Raw genomic sequence first — 22,001 nt, forward strand, 5'->3', positions numbered from 1 at the left:
GAATTTTTACAGTATATCTAAAAAAAACTTAACATGTTACAGAAGTGAAAAATGGTATTTTTTATCTCTATTAAACATAAAGAAACGTGTATTTTTAGTTTTCGGAAATAACACTTAGGTTAGAGTGGGGGGGTAAAAGTGACTGAAAATGGTGTTGAATTCTTTTATTTAGGCTACTGATATATCAAAAATGAAGATGTTACAGACGTGAAATTTGATATTTTCAATCTGCTTTAAAGGTAATGAAACACGTATTCTCTTAAAATCCAATGAAGCGGAGGGGGGGGGGGCTGGAGGATGAAAGAATTGAAAAATTAATTGGCTTAATTGTATGAGAATACATACATCTAATAAAAACTAAAGTTGTTACAGACGTGAAAATTCGTATTTGGATCTCCTTTAAAAACAAAGAAAAACGCGTTTTGGGCGGGAAACCATCTTGGAGGGCGGGAGTGTAAAGGAGTCTATTTCCTTTCATGAGGACACATAAATAAAAAACTGAGGAATTTAGAGTCGTGATAATTGGTATTTAGAAGATCCTTTACTATTAAAGAAACAAGTATTTTTGCGGGAAAGTTCACTTAGGTGGGGGGGGGGGGAAGTAGTGTGAAATGAAATGAAAAAAGTAAATTACTTTTATGGGGATACTTATACCTCAAAACTAAAGGTAATAGACGTGAACATTGGTGTTTGGAATCTTACTTAAACATAAAGAAACAAGCCTTCTTTTAATTTTTTTTTTGGGGGGGGGGGGGTGCGGTAAATAAACTTAACGGCGGTGGGGTGTAGAAGGAGGTGAGACCAATTGATTTTACTGTTATTAATGTACTTATAAGGATCCTCCGTGGCTCAGGCGGCAGCGCGCCGGCCTCTCACAGCTGGGTTCCGTGGTTCAAATCCCGGTCACTCCATGTGACATTCGTGCTGGACAAAACGGAGGCGGGACAGGTTTTTCTCCGGATACTCCGGTTTTCCCTGTCATCAACCATTCCAGCTACACATAATAGTAATAATAATAATAATAATAATAATGTTCCGGACCGTCGTCAAATGTGCTGACGCGGTGGAAACGGCTCCTGGACGGCTAATGACTAAGAATGCAGTCCGGCCGCGTGTTCAGTGCCGCCAAGGCACCCAATATGACACCACGCCGTATCTTCTGAAGGATTTTATCCATATTAAAAATGATTATAGGAAAAGATGGCAAAGATTTACGGACCCAACTGACCGGGAGGAATACCTGAGCCTAGCCCGGGAAGTACAAAATCGATTGCTGGAAAGGAAGATTGAAAAATGGGAGGAGACACGCCGTAATCTAATAGAAAACGAGTCAGATCGGGAATTTTGGTGGATTCTCGCCGAAAACGAGTCAGATCACAAATTTCGGCGGATTATATATCTAAAACAATAAGCATTCAATTATAAATTTCAGTATAATACCGTAGCAAAGCACGGGTATCTTGCTAGTATATATATATATATATATATATATAAAAGAGAGAGAGAGAGAGAGAGAGAGAGAGAGAGAGAGTGTGATTTACGTGCCACTGATTTCAAATGAAATTTTGTGTTCTTGTTGATTTCATATTCTTGCAACAAATTTTGAATCTCAGATTTGTCCACAGCAAAAATATACAGAATGCAAAGAAGAATTGGGATTTTGCATACCAGGCTTCCAAGTACATCGGCTGTCAACTGGAAAAATCATAAAATTGGGTAAAGAATATGGCAAGAGATTGAACAAGTCAACTGTTAGGGATGGTAAGCATTGATGAAGTTTGCTCTCAGTATCTTCATAGTAGTCTCATTAAAATAAATGCAATTTGTTAAATTATATTGTTTTCTGGGATGTTTCATGTAGTCTGGTCATTGCCCCATCCCTACACGACTGTATGCATTCTATAGGTAAACAAGAGCTATTTAACATCAGTATGGAAAATTCTTTCAATAGGCAGGCAGTGTGCTAAGTACTGTATGTTTTCCCCATTTAACAGTGTATACCGTCTACAGCTGTAGGACTCACTTGAAATGTGTGTTTGAGTCATCAGTCCATAGACTGGTTTGATGCAGCCCTCCATGCCACCCTATGCTGTGCTAACCTTTTCATTTCTACGTAACTATTGCATCCTACATCTGCTCTAATCTGTTTGTCATATTCATACCTTGGTCTACCCCTACCGTTCTTACCACCTACACTTCCTTCAAAAACCAACTGAACAAGTCCTGGGTGTCTTAAGATGTGTCCTATTATTCTATCTCTTCTTCTCGTCAAATTTAGCCAAATCGATCTCTTACCAATTCGAGTCAGTATCTCTTCATTCGTGATCGATCTATCTATCTATCTCACCTTCAGCATTCTTCTGTAACACCACATTTCAAAAGCTTCTATTCTCTTTCTTTCTGAGCTAGTTATCGTCCATGTTTCACTTCCATACAATGCCACGCTCCACACGAAAGTCTTCAAAAACATCTTTCTAATTCCGATATCAATGTTTGAAGTGAGCAAATTTCTTTTCTTAAGAAAGCTCTTCCTTGCTTGTGCTAGTCTGCATTTTATGTCCTCCTTACTTCTGCCATCGTTAGTTATTTTACTACCCAAGTAACAATATTCATCTACTTCCTTTAAGACTTTGTTTCCTAATCTAATATTTCCTACATCACCTGCCTTCGTTCGACTGCACTCCATTACTTTTGTTTTGGACTTATTTATTTTCATCTTGTACTCCTTACCCAAGACTTTATCCATACCATTCAGCAACTTCTCGAGATCTTCTGCAGTCTCAGATAAAATAACAATATCATCGGCAAATCTCAAGGTTTTGATTTCCTCTCCTTGGACTGTGATTCCCTTTCCAAATTTCTCTTTGATTTCCTTTACTGCCTGTTCTATGTAAACATTGAAAAGGAGAGGGGACAAACTGCAGCCTTGCCTCACTCCTTTCTGGATTGCTGCTTCTTTTTCAAAGCCCTCGATTATCACTGCAGACTGATTTTTATACAGGTTGTAGATAATTCTTCGTTCTCGGTATCTGATCCCTATCATCTTCAGAATCATAAATAGCTTGTTCCAATCAACATTATAGAATGCCTTTTCTAGATCTACGAATGCCATGTATGTGGGTTTGTCCTTCTTGATTTGATTCTCTTAAGATCAGATGTAAAGTCAGGATTGCTTCATGTGTTCCTACATTTCTTCTGAAGCCAAATTGATCTTCTCCCAACTCAGCTTCAACTTGTTTTTCCATTCTTCTGTAAATAATACGTGTTAAAATTTTGCAGGCATGAGATACTAAACTAAGGTGCGGTAGTTTTCACACCTGTCAGCACCGGCTTTCTTGGGAATAGATATAACAACATTCTGCCGAAAATCGGATGGGACTTCTGTCTCATACATCCTGCACACTAAATGAAATAACCTTACCATGCTGGTTTCTCCTAAGGCAGTCAGTAATTCAGAGGGAATATAATCAATTCCAGGTGCCTTGTTCCTATTTAGGTTACTCACAGCTCTGTCAAACTCTGACCTCAAAATTGGGTCTCCCATTTCATCAGCATCAACAGCCTCTTCATGTTCCAGAACCAAATTATCTACATCGTTACCTTGATACAACTGTTGGATATGCTCCTGTCATCTTTCTGCTTTGTCTTCTTTCCCTACAAGTGGCTTTCCATCTGAGCTCTTAATATTCATACACCTAGATTTCCTTTCTCCAAAGGTTTCCTTGATTTTCCTGTATGCAGCATCTACCTTTCCCAGGACCATACAGCCTTCGACATCCTTGCACTTCTCCTTCAGTCATTCTTCCTTAGCTACCTTGCACTTTCTATCCACTTGATTCTTTAATCGCCTGTATTCTTTTCTGCCCTCTTCATTTCTAGCATTCTTGCATTTTCGTATTTTTTGAAAATCCACTTAAGGGGAACTAAAAACAGGGGATGTTTTAGAATGTTAGAATGAACATATCTACAGTATATCTAAAAAACTTATGTTACAGAAGTGAAAATTGGTAATGTTAATCTTTTTCAAAAATAAGAAACATGTATTTTTGTGTTTTCGGAAAAAACACTTGGGGGTGGGGGTGTAGAAAGGACTGAAAAGTGGGTTGAATTATTTTTATTAGGACACTGATATCTCATAAACTGAAGATGTTACAGTCTTGAAAATTGGTATTTGAAATCTTCTTTATGTTTAAAGGAACACACATTTTTTTGTTTTTGGAAAATAATCTTAGGAGGGGGAAACAGGAGTCATAAAAGGGGTGAATTTTTAAAATGAGTATATCTACGATATATCTCAAAAATGTGACATATTACACACGTGAAAATTGGTATTTGGAATCTGCTGTAAAAGCAAAGGAACATGCATAATTTGTTTTCTGAAAATCCACTAAAGGGGAAGTGTTAAAGGGGGTGAATTTTTGAAATGGGCAAACGTAACATATTACAGAAGTGAAAATTGGTAATTTTAATCTCTTTTAAAAATAAAGTAAATTTAACATTTATTTTTGTTTTTGGAAAAAATACTTAAGGTGGGGGGGGGGTAAATGACTGAAAAAGGGGTTGAATTATTTTTATTTAGATACTGGCATCTCCAAAACTGAAAATATTACAGACGTCAAATTTGATGTTCGAAATCTCCTTTAAAAATGAAGAAATAATATTTTTTCGGAAAATTCACGTAAGGGAGTTTTAAAAAGGTCTGAAAAGTAAGTAGAACTCTTTATTATGAGGATAGCTCTCTCAAAAACTGAAGATGTTACAGATATGAAAATTTGTATTTGGAATCTTTAAAAATAAAGAAACACATATTCTTTTCTTTTCAGAAAATCCACTTAAGGGGGAGGGGAGGGCGAAAAGAACTGAAGAGAGTGTTGAATTATTTTTATGAGGATACTTATATGTCAAATACTGAAGATGACATAGACATGAAAATTTGTATTTGGAATCTCCTTTTAAAAAAAGAAACACACATTCCTTTTTTTTTTTTCTGAAAACCCAATTAAGGGCAGGGGAGTTAAATGAATTGAAAAATGAGTTGAATTCTTTGTTTGAGGATACATCTTGAAAACTAAGGATGTTACGGACGAGAAAATTGATATTTGGAATCTCCTTTAAAAATACACACACACGTATTTTGTGGCAGTGGAGGGGGGGATCAACTTAAGGGGTTGTAAAAGGAGTTTAATTATTCTTTTGAGGATACAAATAAGTGGACTTAAAACAATACGCCCATAAGAGGGTTCTGTCTGAGGGGGGGGGGGGGGGGAGGAATAATGACAAAATATGCATTTATATGAAAAAGTTTGAATTATGAAGTTAAAATTTCAATTGATAACCTAGGTGTTAAATAACAGAAGGTTTGAAACAAATTTGACCGCTCGGAGAGTTAAATGGGGGTTAAGATCCGAAAACAAATATATTCACTCCTTCCTCTAAAACTGTTTAATGTATGAAGACAAAACTCCAATTCCATCCTAGGTGTGAAATAGGAAATATTTTTAACGTTCCAACTCTAATGTGTTAAATGAGGTTAGCTCCGTAACTGACGTACAGAGTTGTAATTTTACGAGAAGGGTGTTCTTTTATGTTGTAGGTGTAAAATATCGTATACTTCAAAATATATATATTTTTTGCAAGTTGCTTTACGTCGCACCGACGCAGATAGGTCTTATGGCGACGATGGGAGAGGAAATGGCTAGAAGTGGAAAGGAAGCATCAGTGGCCTTAATTAAGGTATGGCCCCAGCATTTGCTTGGTGTGAAAAAGGGAAACCACGGAAAACCATCTTGAGGGCTGCCGAAAGTGGGGTTTGAACCCACTATCTCCCGAATACTGGATACTGGCCGCACTTAAGCGACTGCAGCTATTGAGCTCGGTTTCAAAATATTTCTCCCCTAAGGGGTTTAGATGGTGGTTGACCCTCAAAAACACAGTATCCATTCTTCCAAAACCCTTTCAGGCACTAATTTTTTTTTTAATGAAGGTTGTTCTTCTATACTCTAGATGTTAATAAATATTTAAAAAACATTCACCCCTTAAAAAGTATTCATTCCTCCCTTACTATTCGACGTACAAAATCAAAATTTCACAGGTTGGTCGCTTTCACATCCCAGATTTTAAATAAGAGAGGGTTTAAAACATTCAAATTCTTCTGTATGTGGTTCAAATGAGTGTTAGATCTGAAAATAATCATTCCCCCAAAAACATTTGACATACGAAGTGGGGGCATATTTTACAGGGTTAGCCAACAGTGGACTCTTTAAAATGTAAAACTTTGAATAATAATTTTCAGTTTAAAGCCGTTGCGAAGCACAGGTATCTTGCTAGTACGTGATATTTTCATATTTTTGCTGTTTGATGTTTTTCACACCTTTCAGTGCACTTTACAGTATAATCCTCAGCAGGAAAAGATTTTCATATTTATTCTCTCGTGTTTTTCACACCTTTTACTATTCTCTTCTCATATTTAGAAATGGTAGATATAATTTTCACTCTACCCGTGGATACATAACCTAAAATGTCGCCATGGCGGAAAAAATCGTATCTAGTGTTACCACATCCCTGCTGGATTGTTTTTATTAGTGAATTCAGTAGTACGTTTTCTTCCTTTAACACATTCTTTTTCCTTGTCTCCTGCAGAAACATCTTAATGAAGTTTTACTAAATTGCAATATTTCACTGTTTCGAACTTGTGGGGGATTTTACTGGGGTATGTCCCAAATTTGTGCAATGTTAGCCCCATGTCAACTAAAATAATGGCCCCGTTGCAAAATGAATTGCATCACATGGCCTTTGAGTTAAATTTTCTACAAGAAACTTCATATGCATCATTTTTGTAACTAACAGTTTTCGAGAAAATTCAGCTTTCTTGTGATTTTGGCTGTGGTCCATGGTGAAATCCATACTACACTCATTCCCTCACTCGTATCCCTGAAATCCCTTCAGATGGGAAGATCAAATTTCACATGATGGTTATATTAGTGCCTCTGCGAGGCTTAAAAAATATTCAGCCTTTACTAATGAATAGGCTACTCATTTTTCAGGTCAATAGGGAGTCAAGTGAAGCCAGCTTTATCATCATTCGTTATTCATTTGTTAACAGTTGAGCTGAAGAATGAGCCTGCCATTCTGCAGAAAACATTTGGAGTTACAGTTATATTGCTGAGAACGCTAAGTGTGTTCATCCATATTTGAGAACTGTTCTGGGCTGTAGTTTATTTAATTGACCCTCTTCATTATTATTGTCATTGTACTATATTTATATTCCATGGCACTGCCAGTGCCAGTAACTTGGGCCAAATTGTCGCCTTGCCATTGTTATTCAATTGTATATGTATGAGTGTACTCAAGATGTATTAGCATACGTTAGACATTATGGATGGCCAGATGCTTACAATCTCAAGATGACAGAAATTTTGTCAGAGTTGCTCAAAACCCTCTGAGCAATATGACATCATAGCCTGAGGCCCGGTTTCATCAACGTGGGTTAAATATTCTCTAACCCTGGGTTTGTTAACTTAGGGTTAATATTTTAACTCATTCTTACGTCACGCGTTTCACCAAGCTATTTCGGCAGAGGATTAACTAACACCGCATTAACCCTCGCAGGAAACAGCTGTCCTAATAATTAAGGAGGCAGTGACTAAAAATCAGAGATCATGAACACACTTCTTGCGTGCTTCTTTTGTTTATTTCTTGCGCTGTATTTAGTTTTCTTCCTCAGGTCCGTGGTAGATATTATTCTTTCGTGATCTTGAACGAAAAATGGAAGAAGTGCAGAAGAGAAATAGTGGCACGAATTTTTCTGCTTTAGAAAAATCATTACTTATTGAATTAGCCACCGAGTACCGAAGTATTATAGAATGCAAGAAGATTGACGGTATACAATTAAAAGAAAAGGAGGATACATGGGAAAGAATAACAGGAGAATTTAATAATATTGCCCACGTTACAGTGCGATCTACGAAACAACTAAAACAGTTCTATAAAAATTTTAGCTTCTCTGTGCCAAGAGGTGTTTTGAAAGTTGGCACACCTTCACAGCAATAACACACACGAAAGTAATGCATTTCTGTATAACCACTACGTAATACACAGTATAATGTTCATAAGTGTTGTACTATTGAAGTGGTGGTGTGCAGTTGCATTCCTATATGCCACTGAAGTGCTGTCGTTATCAATGTGAAGAATGTCATTCTCAATTCCAACATTTGTGTTCCTTCTCCTTCCTGTGAGATACTTATGCAGAGTCAAGTCCTGTGGGGGAAGTTCATTTCGGGTCTCCACAGCAATATTGTGTGATACTGCTGTTGCTATATTACGGTCAATGTAGTTTCTAGTTTAGTTCGCAAGCCCAAGTTTGTTTCGATCAGCTGTGTATTCTAACCTCTCGCGAACTTCATCGACGAATTTACTGACGACGGTTTTTGAAGTCTATCTCTTCAGAAATTGTTCCTCAGATAGATTTTCAAAGTCTTTCCTTCTTATTATAGGCCTATTTCTGTTAGGAACACCGTTTAACAAATCTAAATAAAGCAGCTCTGCATCAAATGCATGATTTACTGTGGCCATGTTGCTTTTAACCTCGAATAAACAGTTTAACCCAGGTGAAAGGAGGGGTTAACTTAACTCCGGTCTTAACCTAGAGTTAAAAATAACCCTCCTTGATGAAACGGAATGAACAGTCAAACTCTGAGTTAAAACTGTGTAACTCGGGGTTAAGGTTTAACCCACGTTGATGAAACCGGCCCTGAATGTTCCGACGGGAAGTGATTAAATTTATAGCTGTTTTCACAAAGGATGACATTTTTGGCCTGTCCAAAGCTAGATGTACATAGTCAAATTGCAAAATCACAGTCTCTCCCCATTTACATGTCTTATTTTAACACATTGCGGACCGGGTGCCGTTCGCCCCATGCACGGCCCTGTTCCCGGCCACTTTCTAACTACCTCTAAGCTGGAGTGCATGCATACAAATAAACTGTCAGAACTTCAATAGCTTTTGAAGGACTATTGTGTATTTTTCTATTGGCCTTCCTGAATAATTGTTGAAATGCAGGGTATTTCTTGAAATCTATTTCGGCTCATAGTTTTCGGAAATATTGGTCTTTTTATTAGGGGATCGGTTGGCCAGTAATCTTTCAGACATGATTTCTTCACCTGCCGTATCAATATACACAGAGGATTAATATTTTAATTTCCCTGCTAGTGACATTAGTCCACTTTAGTGTTTTAGGGGATAAGTTATGAGAATGTGATTTCTGCTCATAGTGTAAGTTTGTCTTTTCAGCTACATACTGAAAAAATTCCTCACCAAACATAAGTCCTGCTACTTGTCCTATGTTTCCAGATTCATTAGGCCATACCTTTATACCAGGAGCACCTTCAAAATCCTCTAACCTAGGTTCACTGTTGTCAATAACCCAGTCGTCATAAAACACTGCATTATTTACAATATTTAGAATATTTACACCTGTAACACAAATATAACTTACGACTCGTTCTGCGCTACGTGAGTTCCACACCTTGCCTCGTCATCACTTGAAACATTTCCGTTAGAAGATATTTCATCGTCGAACTCTAAATACTCAGCATCACTTAATATTCGGAGCCTGTATCAGCACATAATTCGCGAATAATTTCATCTTTGTGTAAACACGTGCGATCGCTAGGCGCTGCCATCTTGCATGGCTCTTCGAACTTTGTAAACATGTTGTCAAGAAATGCAAAGAAAATCTATGATATGAAGAATACTCGAAAACAAATGCGACTATCGATTGTGTAGAACCATACGTAACAGAGTTCTATCACCCTTGACCTCCAAATAGTTCCCGTATATCTCAAAAGATAGCACTAAAGTTCAGTCTGCTGGGTCTGCTGCTAACACGAGATTACTCGGGACCGGTCCGCAACGCTCGGCTAGGCAAACACGAGTTTTCTCGGGCCCGGTCCGCAATGTGTTAACTTTCAGCTAAAATTTGCCCAAAACGTATTGATAGCATTGTAAGCGCTGAAATACCAAACCAAATGATAGACCCTGTCCTGAATGAGATAATCTTGAAAAGCATGTCCCATAGTCTTTGGAAGAAACGAGAATTGATTTGATGTTTGATCTCATAAGGAGATATAGTTAAAGTTTTAGATTACTTATTCAGAATTTTTCAAGTTTTATGGATATCTAAAATTATCTTAATGAGGCAAGGTTAGTTTTGAGGCTCTATATATCTAACAAGTCCAAGAATATTTTGATAATTTGCGCCGCTGAAGAACGGAGCAATTGAAGCTTCTTGAAATGTGCGGATGTTAATGACAATAAACTATTAAATGTATTGACAAGATGGAATAATTGGGTTAAATATATGAATGTATGATTAAGTTGTAGTCAATACAGACCTAATTAGTTGACCATTATGGTTAAAGTAATTCTTTTCAGTTTGTGAATCTTGTCAATATGGATCAATTATGAAGATTATATCTTATGATCAGTTCATTGCTCTAATTTAAAAAATTATGATTAAGCAAGCTTGTCAGAAAGATGTTTGCAGTTGAATATGATACCTTTGATGCTCCTGACAATGTTATATACTAGTTGCTTATCTTCTAATTATATAAATGAAACATTCATCTAGAGCAGTTAATGTCAGCAATATTTCTTTATCAGGAAGCCTTTATAATAATGCTGAAACAACTACCTAATTATCTTCTTACTATGTATATTATTAGAATAACACCAGGTGGCTTGCCTTATGCCTAAAACTGTGAGGTTGATTCTTGGCAAAGCTGATTATTATTTAATGAGTGGATAAATGTAAAAGACCTGTGCTAGTTGATTTTAAGAGCTCTTTCTCAGTAGAAAATTCTAGCATTAACCATTCCTTATCCTTTCTGCTTTTTTCTTCTTTCACTGAATAAACTCCAGCTTATGTTTTTATTAAAGACTAGTAATAATTTACACTTAACAAATTTCTTTGCAGCTCTGAAACTGTTCCTCAACTCAGATTCTGGCCTAAGTCGTGAACTTGTCATTCAATTCTTGGCAAGTCTGTGGAAGATAATGGGATGGTGTCGACGGCAGCGCAGATTTAGAATTTACTCAAGTTCATTATTGTTGGTCTATGATGCCAAAAAATTACGCCAAAGCTTAAATAGTGATGCTATTAATAGGCCTGTGAGTTCAAAACCATCTAGGCCATTAACCATAAAGATCAGCAATGGCACCTGTAATGGAGCACCACTTAGTCCTGGTTTTGGTTCATCAGGAGGATACTCCACTCCGCAGAGCCCTGACCAGTTGAGTGCAACAGGAACTATTATGGAGAAACCTCGAACTTCTACTAGCTCTAGTTGCGGAAGTCTGTCTCCAAGTGTTCTCTCTGCACCCACTACTCCAACATCACCTTTCCAACGGCAGAGCAATAGTGTTTTTGGTCAAGACAGTTGGCATAAAATGTATGATAAGATCCGAAGAACTCATTCTTTTATTCATAACTATGAAAAAGATTTGCAGTCTATGAAAGAAAGCTATATGTATCAGTTGGATCACTTGATCAGTGCTGATAATCCAGGGGGTAATGATGCTTGGGCTTCTATTAAAATGATAGATTTTGCTCATATATTTCCAGCACCCACTGATGAGCCAGATATGAATTACTTAGAAGGTCTGGAAAATCTTGTCAAGTTGTTTGAAAGCTTAATGAGTGAAGCATTGTGAATGTTTAAGAGCAATAGGTATTTGTGAAAACAATTACGTTGTTACACACAATACTTCTGGTGAGCTATATAATATGCAGTTGCCATTAATTGAAATGGATTTAGGACATGGAGTTGGAATCCATTCAGAACAGTGTACATAGATGTTATAAACAATTTATTGGCATTTTATGTGAATTCATATGTTAGGTAATTTGTATATGCCATTCTATATTACTCTATACAGCTTAGTTGTTGTCGCATGTACAGCTTTTAGAAATTATTATCCAGCATTATCCCAGGGATAAATGAGTGTTTTTTAAGGAAGTTATTAAAAAAATAAGCATGACAAAACCAAAGTAAGAGAGATATTTTTTGAAGCTATTTTTGTAAAAGCTTTGTGGTTAATGCATTTTAAAGTTACAGTTCATTATGCAGCTCATTCCCTTTTTTTTAAGGAAGACTGCAGAATCCAATTAACAGTTTTTAAATGTGAGGTGATTATCATTGATCATGGTAAACTGCAATTTACTAGATCATGATAGAACTATCTAGCAGCTGCATGCCCTGAGAACAGAAGTGTGCGTATCTAGTCTTAAAACAATACTTGTTATATCTATATGTAACATGAACAGTGTAAATGTTATTCATGTAAACAATTTAGAAATATGATACTTAGGCATAAAAACAAAGTATATATACAAATAATATATTGAGAAAAACAGTCACATTGTTCTATAACAATTAAAAGCTATTGCAAAACATGCAAGAATAGTTAACATATCACACAAGAATATTGTTTGTTATATTCTGCAACTGAGAAAACATACTTGCAAGAAAATGTAAGTACACAGATGAAGCAAAATACAGTATTACATTTAAGACTTTGATTTATTTTCCCTATAATTTATTGCTATTTTCTTTCTTAATTCAGACTTTTCTTCCCTAGCACTCTAGATCTTTGGTAATTTGGGTGCTGTGACTAGCGGGTTAGCTTGTTCGAGGAGTTTTCGGCCTTCACTCTTGTAATCAAAGCTGCAATCGTGAAGTTCAGAGTAACGATGAGCAGAACAGAAGAGTTTTTCACATCTACAAGTATATTGGTTTGTAATGTTCAATTTCTTTCTGCATGCAGCACATCGACTACGCACTGAAGTCTTTTTAACAGGAGGTAGAATGGGAGGAGGATGGATTTGTTCTTGAGAGATAGGGGCTCTGTCTGACTGGAGCAAAACACTTCCTTGACTTAAGAACGGAACTCGGGGTCTTGTCTGTCGAAGATGCCTAGTTCCAAGTGCGATATCTTGTCTCAGAAGTTGTGAAGTGCCTGATTTACTTCTCTCCTGATTTGAATCGAGACTATTGGATGGTATGATTATACTTCTACGACCATACCTTGGAGATCTTATTGTCACATCAACCAGTGAAGACTCAACAGGCATGGCTAAATCTACTCTTGATCTTTCCAATCCCCGTTTATTCCGTAGATGATTTCCAGAAGCAAATTCACCATCTGCTGTGCGAGGCACACCTCTAAGTATATCCATCTGTGTATTGCTACAGTGAAGAGGCTGATGTCGATGTCTACGCCAATTGGCTTCGCTTAGCAAGTCACAAATCTCTTGGGTTTTATGCTGCTGTGGTAATTTATCAGGCGAAGTCTTAGGACGATCATCTTCATCGAGGACAAATCTTGATACCCTATACACATTACTGCTACCAACAGCGCTTGTTACACGTTCTCTTGGCATCTGTGACACAGTGAATGTAGTTGCTTCTTTGGATGGAACTGGAATTGGGCTTGGAGGAGGTGGAAAATCAGGTTCTTCTTTTTCTATAGTGGAATCACTTTCTTCTTCAACAATGGCAATATTTGAGGTAGATAAGACATTTGTACAATTACTTATGCTTTCACCATCGTCAATCAGAGGTTTAAGTTCTCTCTCAGTTTCTGATCTGCGAATGTTCCTAGCAGCTCCATATTCAAGACATCTTTGTGGTTTCATGTCGGGGAAGGTACTGGGTAAAACACGTCCACCTCTTCGACTACTTGCACGAATTTCTGGTTTTGGCATCACTAATGGTAAACTAGGCTGTTTCACTGAATCTTTCAAGTCCCGCTTTGTAATCCTGTTTCGTTGTCCCTCAGTATTAGGAATTTCCCTTCTACCCATCTTATTTTGTACTTCTCTGGATCTCCTAGATACTGGTTGATACAGGGGGTTCAGCAAGGAGCTCCTATTGGCTAAGGACTGTTGTGACCTGGTAGGTGCTGCTGGTATTGTTTCAGCTCTCTGAATGGGGGGAAGGTGAAGGAAATTCTGCTGACTTCTTGATCGAATAGGATCGTGAGGCTCAGGTGATGAAGACCGAGGATTTACCAGTGGCTGAGGAGTATCCTTGCGCAAATGCAAAGTAGGATGCCTTCCAGAAGTAGCAGTTGCTTGCGGAACAGACTTCTTTGGCTGGAACAGAAGACAAAATTTCATGAACAAAAGAACACACAAGTATAAATCAAAGTTATATTCCTTTCCAGCAATCTCCAGAGGATGCAAAGAATAACAATATTCTGAAATAAGTTGGTTATTAAAGGTAAGAAAATATTAGATGGAACAGGTAATCTGCAAACTAAGCTGAAACTGTACAACCTATATATCAAAATTATATTTTTTTCAACCTCTCAGGTTAACGTTTTTAAATATGAGAAAACAGGTAATGTTTGCAACACTACTGTAGGTGTTCATTGCATGAAACAAGTTGAAATCAATAAATGAAATAAAACAATCACTTTAACATCGTCATAATCTACAGTGCTCAAACAGTGATCTGCACTAGAGATGACGCCGTCATTGCTGTCAACTTCCACTGCTTGCACACTAGTACAAGGCAAAGACTTTGCTGTTGCTTCAAGCTTGTTGCTCCCCAAGTTTCCTGGAACATTTTATGGTTGACATTCTGGGCTTCTTAGATTCAGAATTCAATGTTTTATCCTGTAACCTCGTTCTGTAGGCATTCACTTCCTTATTTTGGAAATATTTAGACATTTTCCTTGAAGTGCAAACATTTCTCAATATTTCACAACTTAAATCTATTTTTTCCAATCTTTATGAATTCAGGTTTTTTAATGTGTAATTTTTATCTGTTCTAACTATCTACAGTGGAACCTCGATTTTTGGAAGGACCGCAGAAAAAAAAAGTACAACATGGGAAAACGGAAATCTGGGAACGAATGAAAACCAACAATTTGGCTAAACTTAAAAAAAAAAAAAAAAAAAACTATACACTGTAAATGCCTTAATATGAACCCACGATTTTGTGTCGAGCTATAGTAATTTTATTCTGGCGAAATGTGGTTTTACATGCAAATTCGTAATCATGTCATCAATTCCCAGATGGCCATTTATTTTACAATTTCAAATGACATATGGCCCATTTCGATACCTCTTATACTTGATTGGAATAATAACAATAAGTTAATTTATTAATTTGACCACCTAATCAATACAATAAGTCATATCTTAGTTGATTTACATTGGCATGTTAACTAGTACACGTTTCGCGTTGTATTTAGGCATCATCAGCCATTACCTTAAAATAAAATTAGGCACGTGATTTACATACACATGAAATAAAACAAATTTTTAAAAAGCCTTGGAGAGACTTGAACTAAAATTAACATATGGTAAAAGACTTGTAATGAAGTTGGTTTTAAAGATATTACAATGAGTATTTGTAATATTGACATTAGAAGGCTTCTATTATAATTAAAATGAACAAGCAACAGTCTGTTATGAACAAGTGATAAGACTGCTATAAAATTATGTTGGCCGACCAGTGGTTGCAAAGAAAAAGACGATGAAAATAGTATTTAATAAAAAATAATGTTGAATGAAATAATGATGAAAGATGGTCAAGTGACATGCAATTATTTGTATAATAGAGATTAGAGTCGAAAGTCGATGGCATATGGTGATGTGGTTCACTTTGATAAAAAAATACGAAGTTGTAGTTGAAGATTGAAGAACGATGTTTAAATTGGACCTTTATGGACCATCTCAATTTGATGCAATGCTAAAATGTTAAGAATGTGTGTTTATGGACATTCTAGTCGAAACGGCAGTGTGACAGTTGAATCTGTAAAAGGAAACCAGAAACGCGGTGATAATTGTGTGAAAAAATCGTAATAAAATGTTTAAGTGGAAATTGTGTACACTTACCATTTGACGATGGTGAGGGTAATTTGTTACGTTATTAACTGAACGTTATTGTCGACTGTCGGCTTCCTACTACGAGTGTTATAGTGTAGGTTTAAGTTGGAGGGGGATCTGTTTAGGAAGGCGTGACTATGGGCTTGTTTGTAGTACTTGGGGGGGAGCTACTATTGGTGGGAAAGAGGGAAGTGTATTGCTGCGCGTATTGTAACGGTGAGATGCCGTTGGAGGGAGCGATATTACAGTGAGTGTGGCTATGGGTCTATTGGTTGCATTTAAATTAGAGGTACTGGCGGTGAGGGGAAGGGAGGGGAGTGCATTAGTTGTAGAGGAGGTAGGAGGGCTTATTAATTCGAGGTTGAAAACTTTTAAGAATATATTGCTGAGGGGAATTGATTCTTGTAATAGACATAAAATCTGTTCGCACAAGGGGTTTTTTTAAAATCAATAATATCGTTTTAAGTTCTTATCTTTGTTAAAATGCTGGTCAAGAAAAATGAATAAATTTTCATACTCAGTCATAAGTTTACTTTTATCGACTCTTTTGAGGATATGAAGGTCTTGTTCTATTGTAGTAATTTTATGTCCTGTGTCCCTCATGTGGTTGGCCACTGCGGAAAATTTATTATGTCTTTGAGCATTATAATGCTCGGCGTATCCGGTGAAGAAGTTGCGGCCAGTTTGGCCAACCTAAGAAAAATTACATGTAGAGCATTTTAGTCTGTAATGTTAATAGTTATGATTAAAGAATAAATTACGATTAGTGTTTTTTGTTGTATAGACTATTTTTACATCGTGCTTCAATAACGAATTGGTTATCGGATAAATACCATGGTTAGTGAACGTGAATTTAGCGTATTTTGGTTTAACGGGTTTCAATGGGGTTAAATTTGTAGCTAGTTTTAATTTGGTTTTGTTCATGATTTTATCAATTATATCTGTATTAAATCCATTCAATTTAGCTATTTCTTTAATGAATTGTAATTCTTTCTTTAAATTACTAGAGGACATAGGGATTTTTAATGCCCTGTATATTAGACTCTGATAAGTGGCTTCTTTTTTTTTTTTTTTATGATTTTTTATGATTTTTATGATTTATGATTTTCTTTATGGTTTGTTGGAGAAAAGGTGGGTTTTCTGTATATTTGGAAGTCGAACTTGTTTGATACTCGTGTGATTTTGATGTCTAAGAAATTTAAAGAGCTAATGATTTAATCTTATTTAGTGAATTTAATGTTATCCAAATTAAGAAAAGATAATATGTTATCACTGTTATTGATTTGTTTATCTATGATTGCTATGGTATCATTGACATAACAATGCCAAAGACAGAGTCCGTTGATGTTATTAATAATCTTGCTGTGTTCAAGATCATCTAAGTATATATCAGCTAATATTCCAGATAACGGGTCTCCCATCGCCAAACCTTTCTGTTTGTAAATTTTCTTATTGAAGGTGAAGTAATCGTTGTTTAAAACGAAACTAAGTCATTTTAACCATTCATCAATTTCGATTTTACTTAATTTGCTATGTTTCAACAGATTGTTCCTTATGATGTTAATAGTATTATTAATAGGGATACTTGTATACATGTTGGTGATGTCGAAAGAGCATAAAACGTGGTTTTGTTGCAGACTGAATTTATTTAGAGAATTGCAAAGTTCGATAGTTTTTTTATGGGGTTGGAGTTGTTGAATATGAAATGTTTTTTTAGGAATTTGTGTAGGAATTGAGTTATTTTATAGGTAGGACTATTCATACTATTAATTATAGGTCGAATGGGGACCTCCTTTTTATGAATTTTGGGTAATGATCTTACTGTAGGTAATTTTGGGTTCATTATGGTTAATTTCTGATAATCTTGATCATTTAAAATGAAAGTAGAATTTTTAAGAAGGTTCTTTAAGTTGCGCTGTATTTTGTTTGTTGGATCTTTATTAATTATAGTATAGGTTTTGTTTGAAAAAAAAGGTTTGTCTTAACTATGTAATCTTGTTTGTTCACTATTACTATGGTGTTGCCTTTATCTGCTTTTGTTATTACCAGGTTGCTATTTTGGATTTCAGGTTTTAGAATTTGTTTCGAGACGTTGTAGTTGTTATTAGATGTTAATCAATGTTGGGAGTACCTTTTTTACTTCATAACATACATCATTTTGCTTGTCAATCGGAATTTGTTTATCGATATTTGTTTTGGTTTCAGCGATGGTAGTAATTATGTCCTCTGCTTTTTTGTGATTAGGCCAATTATGTTTAATACCTTTATCCAATAGATTCATCTCTTGGTTAGAGAAGGCTGTATTAAATAGGTTAATTGTAGTGGGAATGTTAGTCAAATGGGAAGGGGACACTTTGTTGGTTGTAGTTTGGTCAGATGTTTTGCGTTTGTTTTCTTGTAAACAAATTAATTTATGGTTTAGGGTTTTCTGTTTCCTATCTAATATGCAAGATAGTTTAAGGTCAGTGTGCCTTAAAAATGAACCCCATTCAAGTGGAGATAATTTTTGAGAGATGGTCAAATGTGTCCTATATAATTGTAAATTCAAGAGAGATTTCTTCTTGTATAATAGCTTGATTTCATTTTTTAACCTTATGCTGTTTACTTTCTTTTGAGTGACATTAGATTTTGAAAGGGGATGACCTTTTCTTTGTAAAGATTTGAGAAACTTAATATCTCTAGAAATCTTGCCTATTTTAATTCTCAGGTTCAAATACTTGTTAGGTTTTATCATTGCCTGGTTGGCATTAATATTACATGTGATAAATATAATTTTTGATCCGTATTGATGATATTTGATTGGAATAATAACAATAAGTTAATTTATTAATTTGACCACCTAATCAATATAATAAGTCATGTCTTAGTTTATTTAGGCATTATCAGCCATTACCTTAACCTTAAAATACAAGGCGAAACATGTACCATTTTAGTTAACATGCCAATGTAAATCAACTAAGACATGACTTAATTTATTAATTTGACCACCTAATCAATACAATAACTTATTGTTATTATTCCAATCAAATATCATCAATACGGATCAAAAATGATATTTATCACATGTAATAACCTCTTATACTTTCCGAGATATAAAGAAATGGTTGATTTTTAAAACGTTTATGACAAAACTTGAGGTAGGACCACTTGAAAGTAGACAAAATTCAGTATCATCTAGTACCAGCCATAATGTGAGCTGCAAAATGTTCAGCATAAAAACTATCAAAATTATTACTTTTTTACAAATTATTTTACGTTGCATTGGCACAGATAGGTCTTATGGCGACGATGGGACAGGACAGGGCTAGGAGTGGGGAGGAAGCAGCCATAGCCTTAATTAAAGTACAGCCCCAGCATTTGCCTGATGTAAAAATGGGAAACCACAGAAAACCATCTTCAGGGCTGCCGACAGTGGGGTTCAAACCCATTATCTCCCGAATACTGGCCGCACTTAAGCCACTGCAGCTATTGAGCTCTGTATCAAAATCATACAAATGGCTTAATATTTAGTATAAAAATGTGATGATCGACTGGTACACAAATTTGACGATAATGATGATTCTTACTGTAACTCTTTCACTATCTCAGTCAAACTGCCTTGCTTTCTCCACGGTGTTCTAAAATCTTATGCACATAAACAATAAATACAGACATAGATAGAAAATTAATTTTCTTAAAAAACACAAAAAAAATTCAAAAAAATTAATTTGAAGAAATCTGTAAAGTTGTCAGGAATATCTATTTTTAAACCTGTTTGCCCAATGAATTGTAGTTTATCGGGGATAGGAACAGAATCTACAAATTTGGGGGAATTTACAGTAGTGTGATGTCCTTTCACCACCATCTCTTGCTGTTAAAAAAAAAATATTGAGAATACCATTGTCGTCTTTATCATGACTGATATTTTCATCATCACTAGGTTCACTTGTACTCACTTTCATTAAATAAATCATTATGATACAATTCTCTTTCAATATAATAATTTAGCAAAGAACACAAAACACCGTGTGATGATGAAATAATGCAAACAATTTACAATTTTCTTTGTGCTGCTCCAACACAGATAGGTCTTATGGCGACGATGGAATGGGAAAGGGCTAGGAGTTAACGAAGCGGCCATGACCTTAATTAATGTACGGCTGCAGCATTTGCCTGGTATGAAAATGGGAAACCATGTAAAGCCATTTACAGGGCTGCCGACAGTGGGGTTTGAACCCACCGTCTTCCGGATGCAAGCTCACAGCTGTGCGCCCGTAACTGCACAGCCAACTCGCCCGGCGTAATATTGTAAACAAATAACAGCAGTGCTTATGCAGAAACAGTATCTTCGCGATTCCAACGATGTGCAACAGATGATGTTTGCTTTAATTTTCGGCTTCAATGAAGGCAAAGCTGCGCAAACCTGAGTATGTATTTGGGCTGACACCATGCGGCGATAATGGGGAGTTACAAGATTTTTATTAAATTATCCTTGATATCTTTGCCTAATAATGGGGAGCCCGAGCACGTACTTGGGCAGACAGCGAAAGAGTTAAAGGGGCCTAACATCTAGTCACTGGCCAACAAAAATCTGAGATCAACATATTCTTCCTACATAAATTACTGGTAACTACACCTTCAATGCCAGAAAAGTACAGGCCATAATGTAATCAGGTTACACCTTTGCCTTCTGCCTCTCCATTGGCTTTTAGTGTAGGCCTAAGCAAAGGAAAAAAATACATCATTTGACTTTCCAGTGAGGTGCCATTTTTTGAGTGACAGAGAATTTTTCTTCAACAATGGCAATGTCTGAGATAATACAGTTCTGCAATTATTCATGTTGTATCAACAGCTGTATTGCTGTGGATGCTTTTCAGGACTTTATATGTACATTAATTTTTTGTGTGCTATAAAATATTGAATTCAATTTTAACCAGTCTACCTTAGTTTTAAGAAAATATGTTTAAGACCTTGGTAACACTGGAATCTATAAGATTTCATTGTTCCTACTAAAGGAGAGGCCACAGAATGGATAAGGCCCGGACAGTGTGCAACTTCAAGAGTCTTCGATGTGGTGATGGGACCTGACAGGAGATAATTCGCATATACTGTTAGTTCAAACATACGTCAAATTCATTTGATTTATGTAGCTCATTGCAATTTGTATTTAAGTCACAGTGAGCAAAACTGCTGCCAATATTAATATATTTAATATTATTTAAATAAACAATATAATTTAAATATGGAGGATTTTCTGATCCATCCATGACTGGAATGCGAGACAGAGTGTTCAACTGGAATAATTTCACCTAATGTCACATGTAAACAATGTTTAATTTTGTACATCCGTTGTCACTTTTTTTTATTAATGCATACCCTAGTATGTTTTGTTTGAAGTCTCCAAAAATCGTTTAAAGTACGTCGGGACATATAATAATAATTATTATTATCTGTTAGGTATGTTGGCGAGTAAAACAATTGTTTTAATTGGATAGCTTTTATCACGTTTTAAACTTACTTCTCTCCAAATATATACCTATAATGGCCCGAGTTACGAGATATTAACGACCGCTTTGTTAATGATCTCGCCTGCCGTATAAATAGCAACAACCGCGAATATTACTCAACTAAAGTAAACTCGTTTCCTCATTCCGAGGTGATACAGCTCTTTTTAGACACATGCACAGTGGAGGGGAGTTAAAGGTACCGCTTTTACCGTATATCAGCCTTCCTGGCATTCGTAAATCTCTGACAGTGCGGTACGGGGAATCAAAGTCAGACCCCTGAAAACAGCAACTAATTGTGCTAGCCATTCCGCTGGCAGACATTATTATCTAAAAAACACAGATATTTAACATGACTGATGCATGCTTGCAATGTGCGGGTTGGACACGAAGCTAGGCCTATTCATCTATCAGAGCTGCAGTAGACCTACGCTACAGAGGCGGACATTTCTTAACTACGAAACACAGATGTACCGCATGGATTCGACGCGTTTTTCATTGCGTAGGCTGTACGGACGAAACTATTCACAAATTTGTGCGATGTCATCAGAGCTGCAATAAGACTTGTACCCGCTTCGAAGCGGAATCGCCATCGTTTTCTGACGAATTATGTTGGGGTTCT

General features: G+C 36.1%; 2 protein-coding genes across 7 annotated transcripts in view; one reads left to right on the plus strand and one right to left on the minus strand.

Moving 5' to 3' along the window:
- Positions 1 to 12,570, plus strand: part of Ipk2 (Inositol phosphate kinase 2) — a 232,520-nt gene extending 219,950 nt beyond the window's left edge. For all 4 annotated transcript variants that reach the window (XM_067138449.2, XM_067138450.2, XM_068225670.1 and 1 more), the window contains exons 5-6: positions 1,626 to 1,761; positions 10,974 to 12,570. In XM_067138449.2, coding sequence (XP_066994550.2) covers positions 1,626 to 1,761; positions 10,974 to 11,710 — 873 coding nt within the window. In that variant the 3' untranslated portion in view covers positions 11,711 to 12,570. The remainder of the gene's footprint in view (positions 1 to 1,625; positions 1,762 to 10,973) is intronic.
- The window catches only part of LOC136858703 (AN1-type zinc finger protein 4), a 127,236-nt gene continuing 117,772 nt past the window's right edge, over positions 12,538 to 22,001 (minus strand). For all 3 annotated transcript variants that reach the window (XM_067138443.2, XM_067138442.2, XM_067138444.2), the window contains exon 6: positions 12,538 to 14,153. In XM_067138443.2, coding sequence (XP_066994544.2) covers positions 12,642 to 14,153 — 1,512 coding nt within the window. In that variant the 3' untranslated portion in view covers positions 12,538 to 12,641. The remainder of the gene's footprint in view (positions 14,154 to 22,001) is intronic.

The sequence above is a fragment of the Anabrus simplex genome, chromosome 1 (genome assembly GCF_040414725.1).
Source record: "Anabrus simplex isolate iqAnaSimp1 chromosome 1, ASM4041472v1, whole genome shotgun sequence".
NCBI classification, from domain to species: Eukaryota; Metazoa; Arthropoda; class Insecta; order Orthoptera; family Tettigoniidae; genus Anabrus; species Anabrus simplex.